General features: G+C 44.7%; 1 protein-coding gene and 1 long non-coding RNA gene across 5 annotated transcripts in view; one reads left to right on the forward strand and one right to left on the reverse strand.

The window, feature by feature from the left end:
- The window catches only part of PDE9A (phosphodiesterase 9A), a 51,270-nt gene extending 43,572 nt beyond the window's left edge, over nucleotides 1-7,698 (forward strand). For 2 of the 4 annotated variants that reach the window (XM_040585164.1, XM_040585163.1), the window contains 6 exons: nucleotides 855-1,011; nucleotides 2,190-2,303; nucleotides 2,961-3,065; nucleotides 4,528-4,656; nucleotides 4,846-4,941; nucleotides 6,636-7,691. In XM_040585164.1, coding sequence (XP_040441098.1) covers nucleotides 855-1,011; nucleotides 2,190-2,303; nucleotides 2,961-3,065; nucleotides 4,528-4,656; nucleotides 4,846-4,941; nucleotides 6,636-6,686 — 652 coding nt within the window. In that variant the 3' untranslated portion in view covers nucleotides 6,687-7,691. Of the gene's footprint in view, nucleotides 1-854; nucleotides 1,012-2,189; nucleotides 2,304-2,960; nucleotides 3,066-4,527; nucleotides 4,657-4,845; nucleotides 4,942-6,635 lie in introns of all 4 variants that reach the window. The other 2 variants (XM_040585161.1, XM_040585165.1) reach the window with 2 other exon arrangements.
- LOC121084058 lies at nucleotides 7-19,161 on the reverse strand. The gene is made up of 4 exons (XR_005826563.1): nucleotides 19,076-19,161; nucleotides 18,194-18,363; nucleotides 2,618-2,756; nucleotides 7-246 (listed from the first exon to the last, which is right to left on the reverse strand). It is a non-coding gene; the product is annotated as an uncharacterized LOC121084058 (long non-coding RNA).
- Between the last annotated feature and the right edge of the window lie 752 nt (nucleotides 19,162-19,913).

Here is a 19,913-nt window from a genome sequence, read left to right on the forward strand (position 1 = left end):
TCTTGATTCTATTCCCTTAAAATTTATTGGGAAGGTAATACCAGCTGGTATTTTTGGTAGATCAGGTTTTCCTTCTCACAGCTTGAGCTGGTCATGACCTTCCTCAAGGCCCTGATGTTCGCTCGCACATGGGCCAAGGCAGAGCTTCATGCAGAAAACTCAGGTCTGGGTTGGGATTGCCAGCTGTCCTTGGCTCTGTAAGGAAAATGCTTTTCCAGATTTCTATTCCAACAGTTCCCCTCACTCCTGAGAAAACAAGGTAAAATGGTTTACAGCTGAGAGAGAGGGCATAAATTATTATAGCTTTATTGACTGAAATGGAGTAATTACACTAAAATGCGAAGGGTGATTTAACTTACACATTATTTCATAATTATAAATAATGAGGTGCATATTATTCTATTTATTATCATGTAATGAAATTAGAATTGCTTACTGATGGACACTTGTGTGCATGTATGTGTGTGTGAAAAAGAGAGAGATAATCTACTTTACTTGCAGACATTCATTAAATAAGAGTAGAACCTAATTCTGACTTAGATTAGTGAGAATCTCTCCATTGACATTAGTGGGGGTTGACTGAAGGTCAGACAGTTCCTTTTGTGTTTGGTCTATGTCATTTTAAGCTACAGAAATGGTAAAATTAAAAAGAAAAACCTACAGGGGAATAGTGCCTGACATGATACTGAAGTAGTATCTATCTTCTCTAAAAATCTGATTTAGTATTAACAATCAAAAAACAAGCTGCAGCTAGCTGAATAAGTATTGAAAAAAATGTAAATAAAAGTAAGGAGCATGGTTTAGAGCAGCTGGTGTGTGTCTGTAGGGGTTTTCATTGTTTTTCTTCACATCAGCTATCAGATAAATGCACGAACCGAGCTTGCGGTACGCTACAATGACATTTCCCCACTGGAGAACCACCACTGTGCTGTGGCTTTCCAGATCATTTCCCAGCCAGAATACAACATTTTCTCCAACGTCGACCAGGACCAATTCAAGCAGATAAGACAGGTATGAATGCTGTACCCATCTGTGTCGTACAAACTGTTCCTGAAGATGTAAGCATGCACAGACTTCCCTGCCATACAATGCAAGTGAATCATTCTCCCTAGAGGGTGGGCCTGAAAAAGCCCCTCGCACTGAAAGGATCCAAGAGGGATTCTTGGAAAATTTCCACAGCAGCACTCCCTGGCATGTCTTGCTGTGAAATAATGAGTATTTCCTGATGATTAAAGCCTATGACATTTTGGGGGTATTATTGAAGGAGCCAATTCGCTTTAACTGGGAAATGATTAAGCTCTCATGACAGAAGTTTATACTTTAAAAAGAACATTGTATTAATTTTAAGAGGAACTTCAAAATGGAAAAAGATTTACAACAGCAGAGCACTTGCTGGAAGAGGCTTTGGTGGTCTGGGAGTCATCCCAGTTATCTCTGAGACAGTGAGCAATGCTGCAATTCCCATTAGAGCACCAAGGGCCACAATTAGGTCTTAGTTCTCATGTTACACCTTCCTCACACACCAAATGAAAAAGCAGACCATTGTAAGGGTCAGATACTGGTCTGGTTGGAGTTACTGATTCTGCCAGTGTATGGGAAGCAGGCATAAGTCCAAAATGGATAGATCTGTATGAAACCCCACGACTTGAAATTAACCACGTTTTCCCATCACAAACTCTGCCTAGCAGGAAGATACAGAGCTCCTAACACATTGGCTGCATCTGGGTATTTCAAAGCCCTTATTCCAAGGAGGACAAGCACAGAAGATACCTGTATCTACTGATCTCTGTCTCTTCCTAGGGCCACTAAGAGTCAGCAGCAAAACCCATCGTGCTTTCCAAGGAGCCAAAATTGGATCTTGGCAAACAGAGTGTGGCTTTTAATATCCTGTTGTACAGGGTTTTTTTTTTTTTTTCATAATTAGTCAATCAGAAAGGAAAAACCTCAATGCCTCTGGAACATCACACCAGTGTTACAGATCAATCCAACCATGATCTTCATATACTGTGAACTCTTTATAATCCTCCTCCAGTCTGCTTGGTAGTTTCAAGTTAGAAACTTCCCCTTTCAGTATTAACAGTGTAATGCATCTGAGGCTTTCTGTGTGTAAGAAAGACCCTACTTTGCTATGCAATAGTAGACTTTGTAAAGATTGTCAAATTAATATGTGACCATGTTTTCTTTGCTAGGGGATAATTACATTAATCCTGGCTACAGATATGGCAAGACATGCAGAAATACTGGACTCTTTCAAGGAAAAAATGGAAAATTTTGATTACTCAAATGAAGAACACATGACCTGTGTAAGGAGGTTTTGTGGATTATTATTTTTATGTGCATAGTGTGAAAGCTTGTAGATTAACATTTGTTTGTTTTGAAACCAAGATTCAATATGCATTATCAAAAAAAGAATCCTTCCTACATCCTCTGCCCCACCAAAAAGAATTACGATTTGTAAATGCTCTTTATAAAATAGATTAGTCCAGCTTTAGAAATTTAGAAATAGAGTCCCATCAGGAAAAAAACTATATTTACTCTGTCAGGTTGAAATGGTTATTGCCCACTACTGTGGAGCAAATTATCCACAAGAGTACAGACTCTAGTTTCCTCTACTTACCAACCCAGTCATCTTTGATGTCCAGGGAAGTCTTTCCTCAGCTGCCTCTGAATGCTCCACAAACAACTTAATGGCTATTTGTGGCTGAACTTCTTTGTGCAGTAAATAAGCGTACATCCCGCAGCGACACATCCCAGTGCTGCAGACAGGGAAACCAAGGCAGAGAAGTGTGACTGAAAGAGTGGAAAAGAATCCAGGTCATTTAAGACCTCCAATTTAATCCTAAAATTGTCCTTTCTGTTTGAAAACATTGCCAACCACTCCATTGTAAAGACACAGGTTCTGGATAGGAGAAAAGATGCTGGCATTAAGACTGCAGTATTAAAGTATTATCATCTTTCAGCTGAAGATGGTACTGATAAAATGCTGTGACATCTCCAACGAAGTCCGCCCAATGGAAGTGGCAGAGCCCTGGGTAGATTGCTTACTAGAGGAATATTTTATGCAGGTAAGAATGAGGGAGAGATGCAATTGCACAAATTACTGATCTTCCTGAATTCCAACTCAGCTACATGTGTCCCGCTATCTGACAGTGCAGTCTAGCCCTAGGATGGAAAGGCTTCTTTTACAGAAAGTCAGAGAAGGATGTCAGGAAGAGAAGCTGTTCGGAAAGCAAGTGAATGCAGCTGGCTACAATTTGCAGATCAAAGACCTAGAAATCCTAATGCTAGCAGACTGGAGCTTGTTCTCTGTAAAGCGGCTGCCTTGCAAGTTTGTTTGATGTATAAATGATTTTTTGAGCCAAAAGGGCAAGAGCAGTGGCAAGGGAAAATAGTTAAGCGAATTATATAAAATATCACATGGGAATTCATTTAGATAATTTTCACTGCATGTGAATAGTCCCCTAAAGAGAAAACAGAAGACTTTGCTGAGGTGTGTCAAGTCAGACTTTAAGCTCCACACACAATTTCTCCTCACTGGATTCCCAGATGAACACAGATTCTGATTGCTTAAAAAAGGATCCCTGGAAGAGCAGCCCTGTGTTGCCTCCAGCAGACAGGGTCCTGAGCAGTGTGTACACTGCAGCAGTAGGATTTCAACCAACACGTAGCTGCAGTGCTCTGAGGAGAAGATGCCAGAGCCTTCTGGTGTGTTTTGTCTATACTTTGATAAGCTGCACACCAAGGAGGGCATCTCGCAAGAGACAGACATCTCAGATGATGTGTCAGAAAGGCTTCTAGCTCGCTACATCTCCAGCTTCTTACTCAAAATCACACTATCTGTGTGTCTAACTGTTTTGGCCATCCAGCAAAGGCACTATGTCCTGAAACACCCAATAATCAAGAGATAAAGTCTGCTACAGGATACCTTTTTTGCATGCATAGTCTGTGACCTCCTTGCACATGAACCCACATAGAAACAGTGAGTGGTCGAGTACATAGCTTGGTAAACTCTTACTAGTCAACAGAACTATTCTCCATTGACCTGGTTAGCCAGAATTAGTTTTAATCATTAGTAAAGAAGAAGTAGTTGTTTCTGGTTGAATACCCAAAAATCATCACCCTCTGGAGAATGGTAAGGAAATCAAATACCTATTCCTTCTTTTCCAAAGGGTTAAGAGACATTACCACCTTTCTGAATGCTCTGAAATATTTTACGTCACAAGTCCCATGAGTTTGCAAAGGTAATCAGATAGCCTCATTTGCCCCATAAGCCTGGAGGTGAACACTTTCATGCCAGTGTTGTACAGAAGTAACTGATCAGAGTTTTCGTTATTCAGATGCTTGCTCTCAACAAAGCAGGATACATTGCCCCAAGGGAAGCATATTGTTATTCTGTGCTATCTTCAGACACTACTGAGATCTGTATCTGAAGGCTACTGCTCTTTAGCTAGTGATCTGCTTGGTACATTACTTCCCTGACAAGCTTCTAGCCAAGATTAATATTCGTTAACTCTGGATTTGTTCCAGAGTGACAGAGAAAAATCTGAGGGGCTTCCAGTGGCACCGTTCATGGACCGTGATAAAGTGACCAAGCCAACAGCACAGATTGGCTTCCTGAAGTTTATTCTCATCCCCATGTTCGAAACAGTAACAAAGGTAAGTCAACCAAGGCCAGAAGCCGAAGTGGGGGTGTGTAGAGCTTCAACATTTGCTCCAACAGGTGTTTAGTTAGCCAGGGAAATGAGGATGTACAGTTCACACCCTGTCTTTCACCCCATTTCTAGCATGTACAAGATAATGTATACAAAAGGATATATCAGTCTTTTTTCTCTTGTTTTCACTTAGCTATTCCCAGAGGTGGAGGAGGTGATGCTCCAACCCCTTTGGGAATCCAGGGACCACTACGAGGAATTAAAACAGATAGATGATGCTATGAAAGAGGTAAGTGCTAAAAATATCTCTTTGATAAAGTAAACGTTATGGTTGAATAAGTCAAACATTATAATTTAATAGCAGGTTAATTCTGAAATAGTAGGAATGCTTATGGCATAATCATTTTCACAAGAAACTTTCATTATACCTGGCTGGAGAGAAGTGTGTGCCACAAGCACTGAGTGTGCACAAGGCCATGCCCTTGCAGAGTCCACCAGGCACCACGCAAGTACAACTGCAGGAAGGGAGCTGCTTGCAAGAGAGGGACCTCAAGACAAAACCCAGAGATAAGCTCCCAAGGGGAGTGCGTTAGCAAAGCATCTTCCTGGAGGAAGCTGCCTTTCCCCAGAAAGGAGTTAGCCCAGGCTAGACTGCAGCAAAATGTCCTGGGGTTGGACAGTTCAAGGCACTGCACCACCAATGCAAGTTTATTTTCTGGGAAGAAACTTCCACTCATGTGTCTATCATCAATGATGTGTTTGAAACTTTATGAGGAATTACTCTCTCATACACAGCACCCAGTAAGATTAAACACACAACCAGTGAAGCCATTTTAAGGCCCAGGCTGAGTGAGGACCTCCATTTACAGAGTGTCTGTCATTGCAAGGCTCTCTTGTGTCTCACAAGTCAGGCTTAGGGGAGGTGGGATATAAATGTGACCACATTTGTTGTCTCCAGCCGTTGTCTGCATTGCCTCAGGAAACTGGCAGGATGGACACCAAGGCCAGGCCCTGGGAGCAGGTGCCCTGTGTCTGCAGGGCAGCAGCCGGCATGCTGGGCCGGCTCCCGCAGCACCCTGCAGCCTGTGACACTGAGCCTGCATTCCTGCCTTGCATGCCTCTTTGAGCACTTCTTTTCCCTGCCAAGGACGGTGACAAAACCTGTCCAAATGGCATTACAGTTTAGGGGTTTTCTGACATGAACAAATAAATCGTGTAGACAGGATACTATCAGTCACTCTGTCATTAAAATAAACCAGGATGTGCCCTGAAGCACTAGTTGTGCTGATATTGTTTGATATGTGGGAAATGAAGGTTCAGTCACTTGATCATCCTTGGCTGGATGAGCGAAATGGTAGCTTTCTGGGGTAGCTTCCACCTCCTCCCAAGTGCTTTGGAGGAAAAGCCCATCAGCAGCAGAAATACTAAGGTTGGTGAATCAAAGAGCACATGCTCTGAGGGCACAAAGTTATAGAAGAAAAAAAAAGTCTTTTAGGCATTCTTCAGTTTAGAGAGGAGCATTTCTCGAAGAAGGGAAGAAAAATTCAAATATGACTGCCAGACTTTCTGAGTCCTATTAATCTTTGAAATTGAGCTGAGGTTTTACTTCTGGTTTAAAGAAGCTGTCAAAACAGAAGTTTTATACAAACTGATGGAGATTTAATTATGGTGTATTGGCACAAGAGGTCTTAGGAAAATGGGAGCTGCCTGCATTCAGAAATATCCTGAAACAAGAGGAGTTAGTCAATAATCCAAGAGCCTAGCATGGCAAACGATGAGAAAGACTGAGTTCTGTTTACTTAGGACATACATTCAGGGCTGTTTGGATGAAACAGTGCCTGAGATATACCAAGCTGCTGCCTATTATTTCCCAACACATGTTGCACATGCCTTGTGGAGAGATGAGAGTTCAATTCACAGCAGCAGTGGAAAGGGGCACTGTGTGAGTCAGGGGTGTTAATCCTGCTTTGCTTTTCATTTTAGTTGCAGAAAAAGAAAAGTGAAAGTTTGACCACCAGCAGTACTGAAAAGTGAGACGAAAAAGTCTTTGAACAAAACGTAAGCCCTAAGGTTATTCTGTTTTTGAGAAATGCTGTATTTGCCACACAGATGTGGTGGCTACGTCAAAATCCAACTGGGACCATGTACATGGAAATGTGGCAGGTACGGATGCCCTGCCTGCCTCTCTGCCTGCTTGGGCACCTTGTCTGCAGCCTAAAGCCTGCTCACACAGATGCTGCCACCGTTGGGCACCATGGGCTCCCCACGCTCTGGCATGCCCACCACAGCCCCTCTGGCAGGGCTTCCCCTGCGGACATTGCACCGGTTGCAGCATGGCTCAAATCTTCAAATTTGCCTTTTGGTGACCACACTGACCGCAGTCTGTAGAGGCAAAGTGGAGTTTTGCTAAGGAGCCTTTTCTGGAAAATGATCCACTGGCATCCAAAAACAAAATAAAAGAGTTGTTTTAGTCAAGATACTATATATATATATATATGTGTACAGCAGTATGCTAATTACAGCATAGTTTAACAGATGCTTATATCCTGACAAGGGCCCTGGCATATATTTTTGTTTGCTTAGTAGGCCCTAATGACACGTTTCTCTGTGTTATTCTCTGAATTTTATAGTGTTCACAGTACCTTCAGAGGTCCACATAGTGGATGCAATTTTTTTTTTCTACACTAGAAGAAATCATAAGAAACTTTAGTGAGTTTGCAGGTTTGCTTTGTGGCCTGGTACAGCTAGATGTCACAGGATCCTTCAGCACAAGCAAAGAAGGGAGCACAAAGCTGAAACCACTGTACAAACATTTTTTATCCTTGTGGAGGCAAAAAGCAACAACAAGAAAAATCTTCAAAGTTGTACAGATTTTTTTTTTTTACTTTTAAACTGATCTGCTAAATAATATATTCTTCTACAGAATAAGGTGTTGCACTTGTTTTCTTTTGTGTCTGTGTTCACGTGAGAACTGTCTCTGTTCCTAAAGACAAATGTTTGCATAATGAATACAAGGTAAGGGGCTGTAAAGGAGTGGGGAGGGTTGGTTCTCCTGAAGAGGAGAGGCTTTAGAAACACTTTTTTGTGTGTTATACTTGCATCATAAGAGCAACACCAAAAGAGCTTCACTTCCAGTGATGACTTTGTAAAGTCTGGGAGCCAAGCTCTGCCCAGAGTTGCAGTCATGCAAGCGAGCAGCAGACAATGCTGTGACTGACTCCTGCGCACTGTCTCACCAAAGAGGAGGCCAGAAGAAATCCCCCTTCATTGTGCCCATGAGAGGCAAGTCACAGCCAGGCTGCTCACCTGCTCCTGGTTTCTCCCACGGGGGAAGGGTTGCACTCCCTGGGGGTTTCAGCAGACAGGATCAGTTCCTACCACGGCATGGCTGCTGAGACCAGTGGTACGCATGCACCATGGCTTGCTGGCACTCCCCACACTGGCAGCCGCAGGCATACAGCCAGCAAAGTGTAATGCGTGCTGCTTTGGTTCTCCTTGGCTCAGTTCCTAAGGCTGCCCCATCAACTTTGCTAGGTGTGTTAGCAATAAGGGTAACACTAGTGCTATGCCTCTGTAAAATCCAAAGCCACATGTGCTGTCTTAGCTTGTTTTTCAGAAAGAGATGAGCAGGTGGGGGCCAGTCTTGCCCCTCATGACCCAGGACACACCTTAGGAAGCTTAGCCTCTCTGGCCAGTGTCTAGTACCAAGCTCACCTCTGAACAACAAACTCTGCCTCCTGCTATGGAAATTCGGATTTATTCTCCTGTTGTTTCTGTACATTAATTCCAAGCTTAGATCTTGTCTCTCCCCCAGTGCCATTTCCCATGTTTGGTCACTTTCTTTTGCACAAAACTGTATTACTTCAGCTACTGTCCACTCTCTCAGAGAGATCAATATCACCTGAAACATCTATCCCTCTCACTATTCCTGATTGTGCATTTCCAGAGACCCAAGGCAGATTCACAGCTAATTCTCTCTGCTTGTGCCTCTTTCTGCTCAAGCTGCCTCCTCCTTTAAACAGCTTGGGGTTGGGGGTGGGATTAGGCTTTCTGCTGCAACTGGAAAAGGCTTTGATCCCTGGGTTTGAACAGTCCTGGGGGACCCCAAGAGAGATGGGAAGATCCAAGCACAGGGTCAGATCTGAGCTACACAGACATCTTCATGAATGGGTGAGCTAAACCCTAGTTTTGATTAACCTCAAACTTTCGATGCCTGAAAGTTGGATCTGACTTACGTGGTTTGGGCCTTTTTTCTGTACTAAATCTTACAATTCAAAGTACATTGTGACCCAGATAGTTCTGCTGTGGAATTCTTCACTTCTTTTTCCCAAGTAAATCAAATTTACCATCTCCATTCAAGCGGATTTCCGTCACAAATCAGCTCCCAAAGCAGACGAGCTGTGCAGGAGCTATGAACAATTGCTTAGGATATGCCAAGTCCTGCACTGAGCTTGTTACATGAGATGAGAAAACCTGCTGTAGGAACCTGACTGCACCCTCCTTCCACTAAAACTGTTTAAGAATTAGATCCTGATATGAAGTTTTCTTTCAGTTAGAAGGATTTTCTCTAATCATAAACCCTCATCTAACAAGTATTAATGCATGTGCTTAACTTCCACAAGCCTAGTCGTGGACCTTGGTGTACAGTAGCTAATTGCATAGTACAGGCTCCTTAGCTTTCTCTAATTGAAGTTCATGGGAGTTGTTTGAGAATTCATGGTCCTTAGTGCTTGGTTTGGCTTGTTTTGGCTCCATCATTTTTAAGAGCAAGAAAACTCTTTACTGGAGAGAGATGATCAGAAGACATTGGTGAAATCCCACTGATTTTACTGGAGCTGCATCAGAAACATGGAGAAGGGAATGCAACCTGTCCTCAGGGCTGCACCAGTGATTGTCATGATGCTATAATGTGCTCTGGGGCTTATTGAAAGAACAGGCAACATCCAGACTGCTATTCACAGACAGCTGAAAAAAAGACCACATGCAATCACCACCAGCTATTGGTATAAACAGGAATACCACAGAATTTTTTAATCTCATTTGCCTTTGTAATATTCTATTTCTAAGAGACAATCCTCTGAACATATGTTTAACCAAGGGGAATGCAAGGCATTCTCTCATAATTCTAGTTTCTTATATTTTTTCCATAATATTTGCTGATGTGATTCATATGCAAATTAACAGATTTGACAGTCTTGGCAATCAGCCCATTAAAATGTCACACATTTCCAAGGTGACATTTTAAAACTACACTTAGCATGAAAATGAAGTTTGTCGAGGCAGCCAGACAGATGTCTCAAGTGTGATTTAATCTTTTCTCTCCCTAATCCAAGGAATAGGAGTGAATATTGTATCTCAGTGTTGCTTATGGTAGGTGCCTTACAAAGAACTGTCTGTGATCTGTTTCATGCATCTTTTCGGCATCACAACAGTGCCACATGCATCCCAGCCTTGCCTTACATTGCTAATCCTATACTTGTGACCAAAGATGAACATGAAACAGGCTGTAACTATTCCATGCCATTTAGCTTGTAAAACTAATGATGAGCCCTGGGAGTTTACTTCTTTAAAAAAAAAAACAAACAACTATGAGATCCCACAGCCCCATACTCACTTCATTTTTTAGGATGGCTTTCATAATCAGATCAAACTAAGGCTATAGTGCAACTGCATGTCTTGGGAAGGAAACAGCTTTTTAAAAATGTGAATACCCCCACAGCAGCCAATTTGCAATGAAAATTTAGTGTGTGTTAAATACATAGGTTATGTAATGCCAAAGAAGTATCTGTACATGGACATTGTTAATCTCAGTGCTGCCTCTGAGCAGCAATAATAACAGCATCTGTTCCATATGAGAGAGAAGCAGAGTGCTGGTGTGGAATATGAACCCACCAGGAGAAGTACTGTCAAGCAGTATTCAATTTTCCTGTTTAAGCAGTGGGTTTTTACTGCAAACTGCCCCTTCTCTCTGGAAACAGCTGAAGAACAAGTCTCACCTTTGTGCCTGGTTTGTTGTGTTAAGAGCGTACACACATTGTATCCTCCTTGTCATATTGTTCTGTTCTGTTGTGAACGTTTCTGTGAGAAAGCAGACATGGTGGGGCAAATCACCTACCCTACTAATGCAAAATCTCCCCATATTTACCTCTTTCCCACACTATCATCTCCTTGATTTCCCTGTGGCAAGGCAGGGTATAAAACACAGCAACATGCCTGTTAGAGACAAGGAGTACTCAAGCCCCAGCCTGCAGGAAGGATATATGTGAACGGACAGCCTGGTGTGGGGTCATCCAGCTGCTGCTTTGACTCCCAGTATAAAAAAAAAAAACCAAGCTACTTTCCAAGAGGTTGCTCTGGAATCAGGCACATCCCAGCTCCAGGCTGTGGCCCAGAGGACACCATGCAGGCCCTGCCCTCCCGAACCACCCTTCTGTATGCACAACCCTCTGCCATGCAGCACCCTTGCGACCAAGGTTGTTCAGTGCCAGCAAAGTGAAGCAAAGACTTATGAAGTATATTTAAAACAGCTTGGATTCTGCTTTTCTAGGCAACAGTCCAGTGGGCGAGCTCTCCTTTCTCTCAGCTCTGCAGGGGAGTGCCTAGGCAGAGGTAAAGTTTGTACTATGAAAAACTGGTGCATTGGAGTCCTGGCCTGTGTGTGGGTCCTATGATAGCACAAGAAACCAGTAAGTCTTAATAATAAACCTATATCTGCCACTGGCTTCAAATACCCTCTAAAGCAAGTCTTCAGGCCAGGGCTTCCCTCTCCTTTCAAACAAAAGGACCCACCTCTGTAAAGCACCTTGTGGTATTCGGATGTAAAATGCTCCTCACTGCAAGAACCAACAGTTACCATTTCCAGAAAATACAACTTCATGGAAAATTCTGGCCAAAATACTTATTAGATGTCCTCATAAATGAAGAAGCTCTAACCAACAAGTCAAACATCTCTTTCTTCATTATCATGTTGGAGTAGATCTGGCTCTTTGCTAGTGAGAAGTCATACTTTTTACTATCTCACACACACAAAAAAACCTTTCTGACTATTTTGGCACATAATCAGGAATTACAGGTGTACTCAGGCACATGCACACACACAAAACGGCTATCTGTAGACATTTTTGTATTACAGCTCTTGGCTCTTTTGCAAGACAAACTTAGAACCAGGAGGGATTGGAAAGTGTAAACCACTCTTGTCAGAGCCAACATGTGCTATAATGTCTCTGAGGAAAAATCTCTGTTTTCCAAACTGTGTGGAAGCACATTTACTGCCTGGCTGACAGACCCGGCAGATCCTCTGCCCTAAAGGAAGCTCCAAGGTGACAGGGACTTGGAGCAGCTCTATGTGTTTCTAGACGAAAAGAGCTTGCTGTCAGCCTGCTGATGGTGTTCTGGGCTCAGGACAGCCGGGATGTGCTCCAGGTTGAAAAACACAACAAGAAAATCCACACAAAAACATCCAAATCCTCCTCAAATCTGTGTGCCCAAGCCATGCCTTCTAGCATGCCCAGTTAATAGCTTCTCTGGTTAACCCCTGGAAGCCAGCTTGTCCTGCAGTACTTGTGCTAGCGGAGAGCTGCCAGGCTTTGCAGCCACCCCACAGCACACAAGGATGCTCTAAAGCACTTGTAACTAACAGGCTCATGTATGAACAACTAAGCTATAAACCATTAGATACGCATGCATCTCAGTGGAAAGGCAGATCCAGACCTGCCCCTGGCCTGGCCTAAAGCAGGAGAGCACGGCAAGCCAGAGGGACGGGCAGCCAGCCCACCACATGGTATGGGGACATAACATCCCAGTGTAATTTTTCAGCCTCAGATATTATGGGATTTTTTCTCAGGCTTTCGCAGACAGGTTTAGTGTTTGGGTATGCATGGCTTGCTCCTGACATGGTGTCTCCAGCTGTTCGTGTGCTGCCTGACTGCCCCTGCTCCCCACATCCAAGAAGTGAAAATGTGCCCCCAACAAAGGACTGTTGGCACTAGAATAGTTGGGCTCTGAGCACCGTAGCTTTTGTGCCCAGCCATGACCACCTCCGTGGCCAGCATCGCCAGGGCTTCAACATAAATGCAAATGACCAGCAAAGTGATGGCCACACAAACGGGACATGGGCTCTGAGGCCCTCCTGCTCCTTCTAGCTTCGTATCAGGGAAGCTGGTTAAGGTTGTTCTTTTTTTTTTTTTTTTTTTGGGGGGGGGGGCGGGGCAGGGGCTGACTGGAGTTTTTTTCTAGCACTTTTCCATCCTGCAGCACTTGGTCTGCTTTTCAAATCAACGTGCTGGAAACATAGCAGCCATGTTTGCTTACCACGGCACTGAGTGCCTGGCAATCAGCCGAGCTTTCTGTCACACAAAAGCCGCCGTGTCAGGCCTTCACGTCTGGGGCCATGTAAAATGGCATTGGAGGCTGAAATCCCCTCTTGTAGTTTAAATATAAACGTTGCCTACAAGTGGGCCCGTGGCTCCAGAGGGCACGTGGTGATGCGCTGTGCAGGGTGGGGCGGCAGCCACCCAGAGAGCGCAGGGACGGTGGCAGCGCAGCCCTCGCCATGGGCACCGAGCCCCTGGCAGACCGCAGGGAGCAGGCTGCTGGCCCTGGCCGAGGCCCTGAGCCACCATCAGCGCCAGGGCACCCCCACAGTCCCCAAAGGAGGAAGCGGTGGGGAAAGCGCGGGCAGCCTGCCTCCAGGCCGCCATGGGATTTTTTCGGCTGCTGACCCCAGCCTTCCCTCTCAGCCACGTCTGCCCCCCGCTGCCCCACCGTTTTGTGAATGAAGGGGAGGAGGGTGGCGGTGGGGAGAAACCCTCTGCCAGCCTCCTCGTGGCTTTGGGAAAGATGTTACAGGTAGGACAGAACAGAAGAGAACAGAACAGAATAGACTATTTCAGTTGGAAGGGACCTACAACAATCATCTAGTCCAACTGCCTGACCACTTCAGGGCTGACCAAAAGTTAAAGCATGTTGTTCACCAAATGCCCCTTAAACACTGACAGGTTTGGGGCACTGACCACCTCTCCAGGAAGGTGCAAAGATTTTCCATTTTGATAAGCAAATTTCCCACCCTCAAAAATTTTTCCTGTACTAACTTGAAAGCTTGAAATCTCATTTAACTACAAAAGTTTCAGGTAAATGAAATGAACGCTGACAGCAATGCTTATGTGTTCCTTCATTTTTGAGCTATTATTTCCCTTCCAAAAAACTTTATTAATCGCAGGTGAAGTTATTCTTGAAACAAGCAAGCCCATAACGTCCCTATTAGAAATGTTTTCCACTATGTTTCCCTGCCCAGCTTCGAAACAACCAGCCCAACTTGACTTCAGCCCACAGGCAACACCATAACAGCTTGCAGCCATGGCCAGGAGCCCTCTTCCGCCTGCCTCGGGCCCCGGCGGCAGAGACACTGCAGGTCAGGCCAGGGGAGCTGCGCCTTGTGCACAAGAGGAGGCCGGTGCACCCCAGAAAGCAATGAAGAGCCTGGGGCAGGCACTGGTGTCCTCAAACCATGCTCGCACTGGGAGTATGGCGCCTCCTTCCTCAGCGGCAGCTGTTCTACCACAGCTTCCCAGTGCTGTCCAGGGCATCTGGACTTGCATGGTGCCTCCAGGGCTGGCCAGCAGGGTTTGGCTGCAAGGAGATAGCTGCTTATCTTGGGGAAGAGCTGAAGAAATATGTTCCTAAAGGTTATAGGATAACAAGTCTAAAACACTGTGTGCTTCAGAAAGTTCACCGGGGTGATGTGCCATAAATGACAATTTCATTTCTTCCAGGCTGTATTTTTTTCCCTCATTCAAGACTTTGATCCTCCTCATCATGCTGGCTACTATGTGTGTTGCCAAGGGCAGAGCTCCAGCTGCAGTGACTCATCCCAGCTCCTTTGCTTGCAGAGGACACGCCACTCACTTTAGGAAAGGTGAGCCAAGGCTGCATCATCCAGAGCTGGTGGAAGCTGGCCATGCTTTGCTAGAGAATGGTGGCAGGTTTCACCTCCATCTGGAAGGCAGCCTGTGTCCAGGGAGAACCTGGTTTGTAGGACTTCAGTAGATAAAAAGTACAGGAATCTCCCCTTTATTTCTAGTGTTTCATTTTATCCTGCCAGCTGTTTAATTTATTCAGCCCATATGGTGATTTATTCATTAACCTGTGCCTCATGTTGCCATTTCCACCCATGCAGAAAGCATCAACTGCTGCCAATCGCTACACAGTGCTAAGCACCTTCATGAGAGACTGGGCTATGACAGGTCATCCAGATTCATCCACTGGCAAGTGCACTTAAAAAGCAGTGAAAATGCATTCCTATGCCTACACCTTATTTTATCTATGTATTTATTTAACTATTTTGACTAAGGAGAAAATTGTGAATACTAAGCTAGTGGCACCCACAGTTTTGAACTGCACTGAATTATAAACATTCACATAGCTTCCTTTAGGTGTTCTACAGAATCAAGTTTTAACATGTGTCTTTTGCATGAAAATACATAAAATTAAATTCAAAAGGTTGCAAGCTGATTAATATTCAAAGTTTGTACCAGTTAGTACGGTAAAGCTCGCTCTTTCAAACATGAACTATGCAGAGTAAGTCAGGATGCTTACTTTTTTAAAAACTGAGGTTAAATGCATTATTTCCAGTGTAATAACCTTATAGTACCTCTGAATTTATCTCTAGGACAAAGGTCTTTTCTCATCCCAGTTGTTAAAATTTAACTAGGAAGACAATAATCATCCTGAAAGACACATTGCACATGGAGGGGGGTTTGGTCGCGTGACTTACAAGAGGAACTCAAAGTTTGCAGAGAAAGAATAGTGTTTGCAGACTGTAAAAGAGAGTAACAGCCCCTGGGATACTCTTTCAGAAAAGAGGTGAATCCTGTGCTGCACTGCACAGGAAGATTTGTTCCCCATACGGTGGGGTCAAAATCAAAGCCACATAGGGTTTGCCTAATTTTTTAAAATTTCTTTTTTGAGATCTGTCTTGTTTAGAACTCAGTAAAAAGTTAGTTTCACCACCGTAACTTATATCAGCATTCACCCCCTGAATGTGCATTTACACAGTGCAGTCTTCCCAAAGCTGTGGGCAGCTGCCTCCAACTAGTTGCCTGGAAAATCAGCTTCTCTGTAAACAAGTCAGATAATCAAGGGCAGATAAAAGTGCCTGGATTAGTCCTCTGTGTGTATGCACACGCTGCCTTTACTCTACTATCCCAACTGTTGCTGTATTTTTACCACCCAGTGACTGGCAGCACAGCCACAGGTGCTCTGTGCTGTGGTGCTCCCCATTCCTCCCTTGCCCAGAGGAGGAAGTACCACAGTGGGCATCAGAGGGTGATCTGCAGCCAAACCCTTTCACCATTTCCCTCAGCGCACAGCAGGAGCCTTTTGGTCTGCAACAAGGGCAGTTCATGTTCCAATCTGCACTCCCAGCAAAGGCAGCCCTCTTAAAGCACCACAGCTGCATAGCTCACTTTTTTGGGGGTGGTAGACATGGCAAGGACCAAGGCACGATACCACTAGGGATGTCAACATGGCTGTGACCTTGCTGTCAACACTAACACATAGGGAAGCTGGCAGCTGCCAGGACAAGCAAGCCACTGCAGTAGGGCTGCAGCTATAGCAAAAAGGAAGAGCAAACCTGCAGCCCTCAAATCCCCATCTCACACACCTAGCTTCACCCCCCACCTTCCTAGAGGGGGAAGGGATCCCAGGTTTGAGGCTGCAGATGTCTGCTCTGCCAGTGCTGCTAAAACCAGAGGGTATCAGGCCTAGGAAGGGCAGTGGAGTCTCTGCTGAGGACCTCCTGTTGCGTGGGGTCCACGCAACACGCACCTCCCACAGCAGCAGAGGAAAGAACTGGCATTGCAAAGCCAGAGGGAGACAGGACATTGGTACCCCTTACCTGGGTTTTGCATGTAAAGAATAAACCTCAGGATTGTGCCGGCCCCAACTAAGGAACAAAGTGCCAGGCGCTACTGCCAAGTAACCAATGCAGAAAATAAGAAGCACTGGTCACCTGAACACAAGAGTTAAATGCCTTTGTGCTGTTGGTGTATTTTTAAAGTTGCAATACAGCATTTGACAAAGTAGGTTTGGCTGTTAGATTTGCATGCAAATTTGCATACTAGCCTCATTAGACAAAATTCCAATTAAACATTCATGCATGCAAGAATGGCAGATGGGCCAGCCTAACAGGTGTACCATTTTACGCTACGTGACAGCTGTAGAGTTTACATCAGACATGATTATGCCCTCTTCTGCTCAATTAGGGGTTAATTAGCCTGCATCAACTCCATCCATCTCCCACACTGTCCAAATATGACACCTTTTATCTTCTCCAGTTTCTCATTTTTTCAGAATTACATTATCTGCTCTACTCCATTAAGAACCCCTTTTTAGCCCATCTAAATGTATTCTCATGTACGTAAAAGCAGCATAATAACAAGGAAACATATAGAAACCTGACATTTCTTTTTATGTTGGTACTTACTGTTCAAAATGTCCTAGAAGAATATTAATTATGTCCGCCTTTCCACAGGTGAAAGGCACTGATCATTTGAAAGGACTCTCCATCTTCAGAAGCATGCTGCACCACGCAGGCCGTTCCATTATCCTTTCACAAAACACATTGAAATCCCTTGTATGACACCCACTTCAGTCTCCTCACTTCCAACTGCACAAGCATTGTGTTAAAGAACTGCCAAAGGAGGATCAGAGAAGAAAATCATGCAGAACTTGTACATTTTCTGATCCTTAAGGATTTAGCAGGATGGGGAGGATAATAGCCACTATTCTCAGTGGTTACATGACGCTGGCAATAAACAACTTTTGTAACTATCAGATGTCTGTAAAAGCCCCTGATCACTACAAACGCCTCTGCCAGGAATATGATTCTGTAAATAATGTGCATCAGCCACCCACAAGGTCCAGCTCTGAGTGGTCCCACAGGCGCAGCCACCAGAAAGACAAGGAAGCTGCATGGCCACTAAAACCAGAACAGTTAAAGATGGAGCCAATGCTTACCCTCCTAACGTTGAGACCACCATGATTTTTTTTCTAGTATTTTCTTCTTCAGTTGGCAATTTTACAGTAATCACAGATCCTAGTGAGGGTTTCCAGTGTGAATCATCCCAAATAGGTTTGGCTCAGTTGCAACCCTGACCTCAAATCTTAGACTATGTCTATCAAATCTAAACACTGTTTCTTTGTTCTAGCTCTAATAAGGACACTTCTACAGTGGTTATCCACATGAGTACGTCAAACAGTAACATTTCACTGGAAGCCTCTCAGTTTAAAATTCATCCAGCTTTCCCCGGGGACAACCATGATCCACCAGGAAACATCTATAAGCATAAAATGAAAATGGGAGAAGTTGGAGTAGATGCCACTAATTCTCTGTTCACTTCTAATGTCACATGCTACTTTCTGCTGGAAGACTTCATACCACGGTAGCCCCGAATTGCTGGGCAGTCTGCAAATGTTAAGAGAAGCATAGTTTCTACCTCAGTGAGTTGACCGTATAATCTGAAATGGGACATAAATTAACTTACATGGTGCAATACACATCCTAGGATGAGCAAGCAGATGATCGAAGCACTCTGATGATGCTGAATGTTCTGCAGGGACAGCAAACTCCTCCCACCCTCATTCCCAGTGTAGCTCCTACTCATTAACCTCTGTGTGAACACAGTGCTGATGCCATCTTTGGTCGCCAAGAGATCTGTGAGAGAAGCCAGGAAATTCATAGGGGTGCAAAACACTAATTACATTTCTCCAAAATGAAGTTGCCAGTGCAAACTCATCTGCATTTTTTCAGCTGAAGTTTCTTTCTTAGCTTGTGACAGCGATGGTTACAGCATGTTTCTTCTGCTGTCGTTCAGGAAAGATTTGCTGAGTGCACCAGTCCAACACATGTCTGTGTATGCAGGGGCTGATGCAGCTCCTCTGCCCCTGGACAGAAGCCTGCGAGATAACTCTGTACAGAGGTGATCTGTTTGCTTCTCAGAGGAGCTTGGCTGAAAGGTCAGATCTGGAAAGACTTTCCCTTCTTCCCCTAGATGTTGCTGAGCCTTGTGTTACTCCTGCATGATCAGCTTATCTGTTGATTTTAAATTAGGATCATTTAGATATGCTTTCCTTCTGAATTACATCGTTTTATTGTAAGTTGATGGGCTGAATTGGGAACACTGTGCTCAGCTCAGCCAAGTGCAGAGAGCCCATTAAATTCACGGGGACAAAGCAAAGCACACTGGGGCAAAAACCAGGCTGCCTTTACCCTTCCCAGGAAAGACTTTTCCTGTAAAAGGGGGTGTACTTGACTAACCAGAGGCATGTGAGCTGGAAATCAGTGACTACTGCTGCCAGAGGAGCAGAGCAGAAATGTCATCGCAGGGCCAAGCTCACGCGCTTTACTGACTTACGCGTTTACTTACTTTACTTACTCCTGGGTGAGTAAGGGCTCATTGAAGTACCACTGGCTGCAGGGGGGGGACAGCTGTGTCTCTCCCAAGAGAAGCTGGCTTTCCTCCTGCCAGGGCTAAAAAAAAAAAAAGCAGTCGGTGCTCACAAAGACTAAATTCCCTTTGGTTTGAGGCCCTGAGGGACCTCATTCAGCCACACCAGACTGGGCTGAGTCTACATGATATGTTGCAGGCAGATAAGAGCTTTCTCTGTCCCGACAGGAGCCCTGGGTGTGGGTAGTGGCTGAGCAGCTTTAGATGGCACACTGCTGAGAACCGAATGGACCAGCTCAGGAGCAGCACTGCCAGTAAAGCCTGAGTGCAGACTGGCTTTTCTAGCATCTGCTTCTGCCAAAGTCCTCCACGGCTTAGAGGTGGCCAGGGTGGGATCAGCTCCCAGCCTCAGTGACACTATCTACCTGCCTCCCCTCCCACAGCTCAGGAGCACGACGAGGGCAAAAGGAAGCTAGAAACACAGTCACAACACTTGCTTCTCTCTGTGTCCTCATGACAGCCAGCACCCTCAACTTGTCAGCATGTCTTGATGTATTTACCTTTGCCAGGCTTACTCCTGCAGGTCTGCTGTTATGAAGTGGAGCTGACCAGCAAGGGCAGTAGATAGCCTTCTCACCACCACCTGGCTCCCCAGGGCAGCAGAAAGGACTGAGTATCTTAGCAAAATATCTTCCCAGTCCTAACATCTCCCACTCAGGAATAAAGTGGCAGCCACACTTGCAGTGCTGCTCATTGCTTACCAGGAAGCATAATTTCCTGACCCTTTCTCCATCTCTTGCAAGTTTGATATGATCTA

Source organism: Falco naumanni, chromosome 2 (genome assembly GCF_017639655.2).
Source record: "Falco naumanni isolate bFalNau1 chromosome 2, bFalNau1.pat, whole genome shotgun sequence".
Lineage (NCBI taxonomy): Eukaryota > Metazoa > Chordata > Aves > Falconiformes > Falconidae > Falco > Falco naumanni.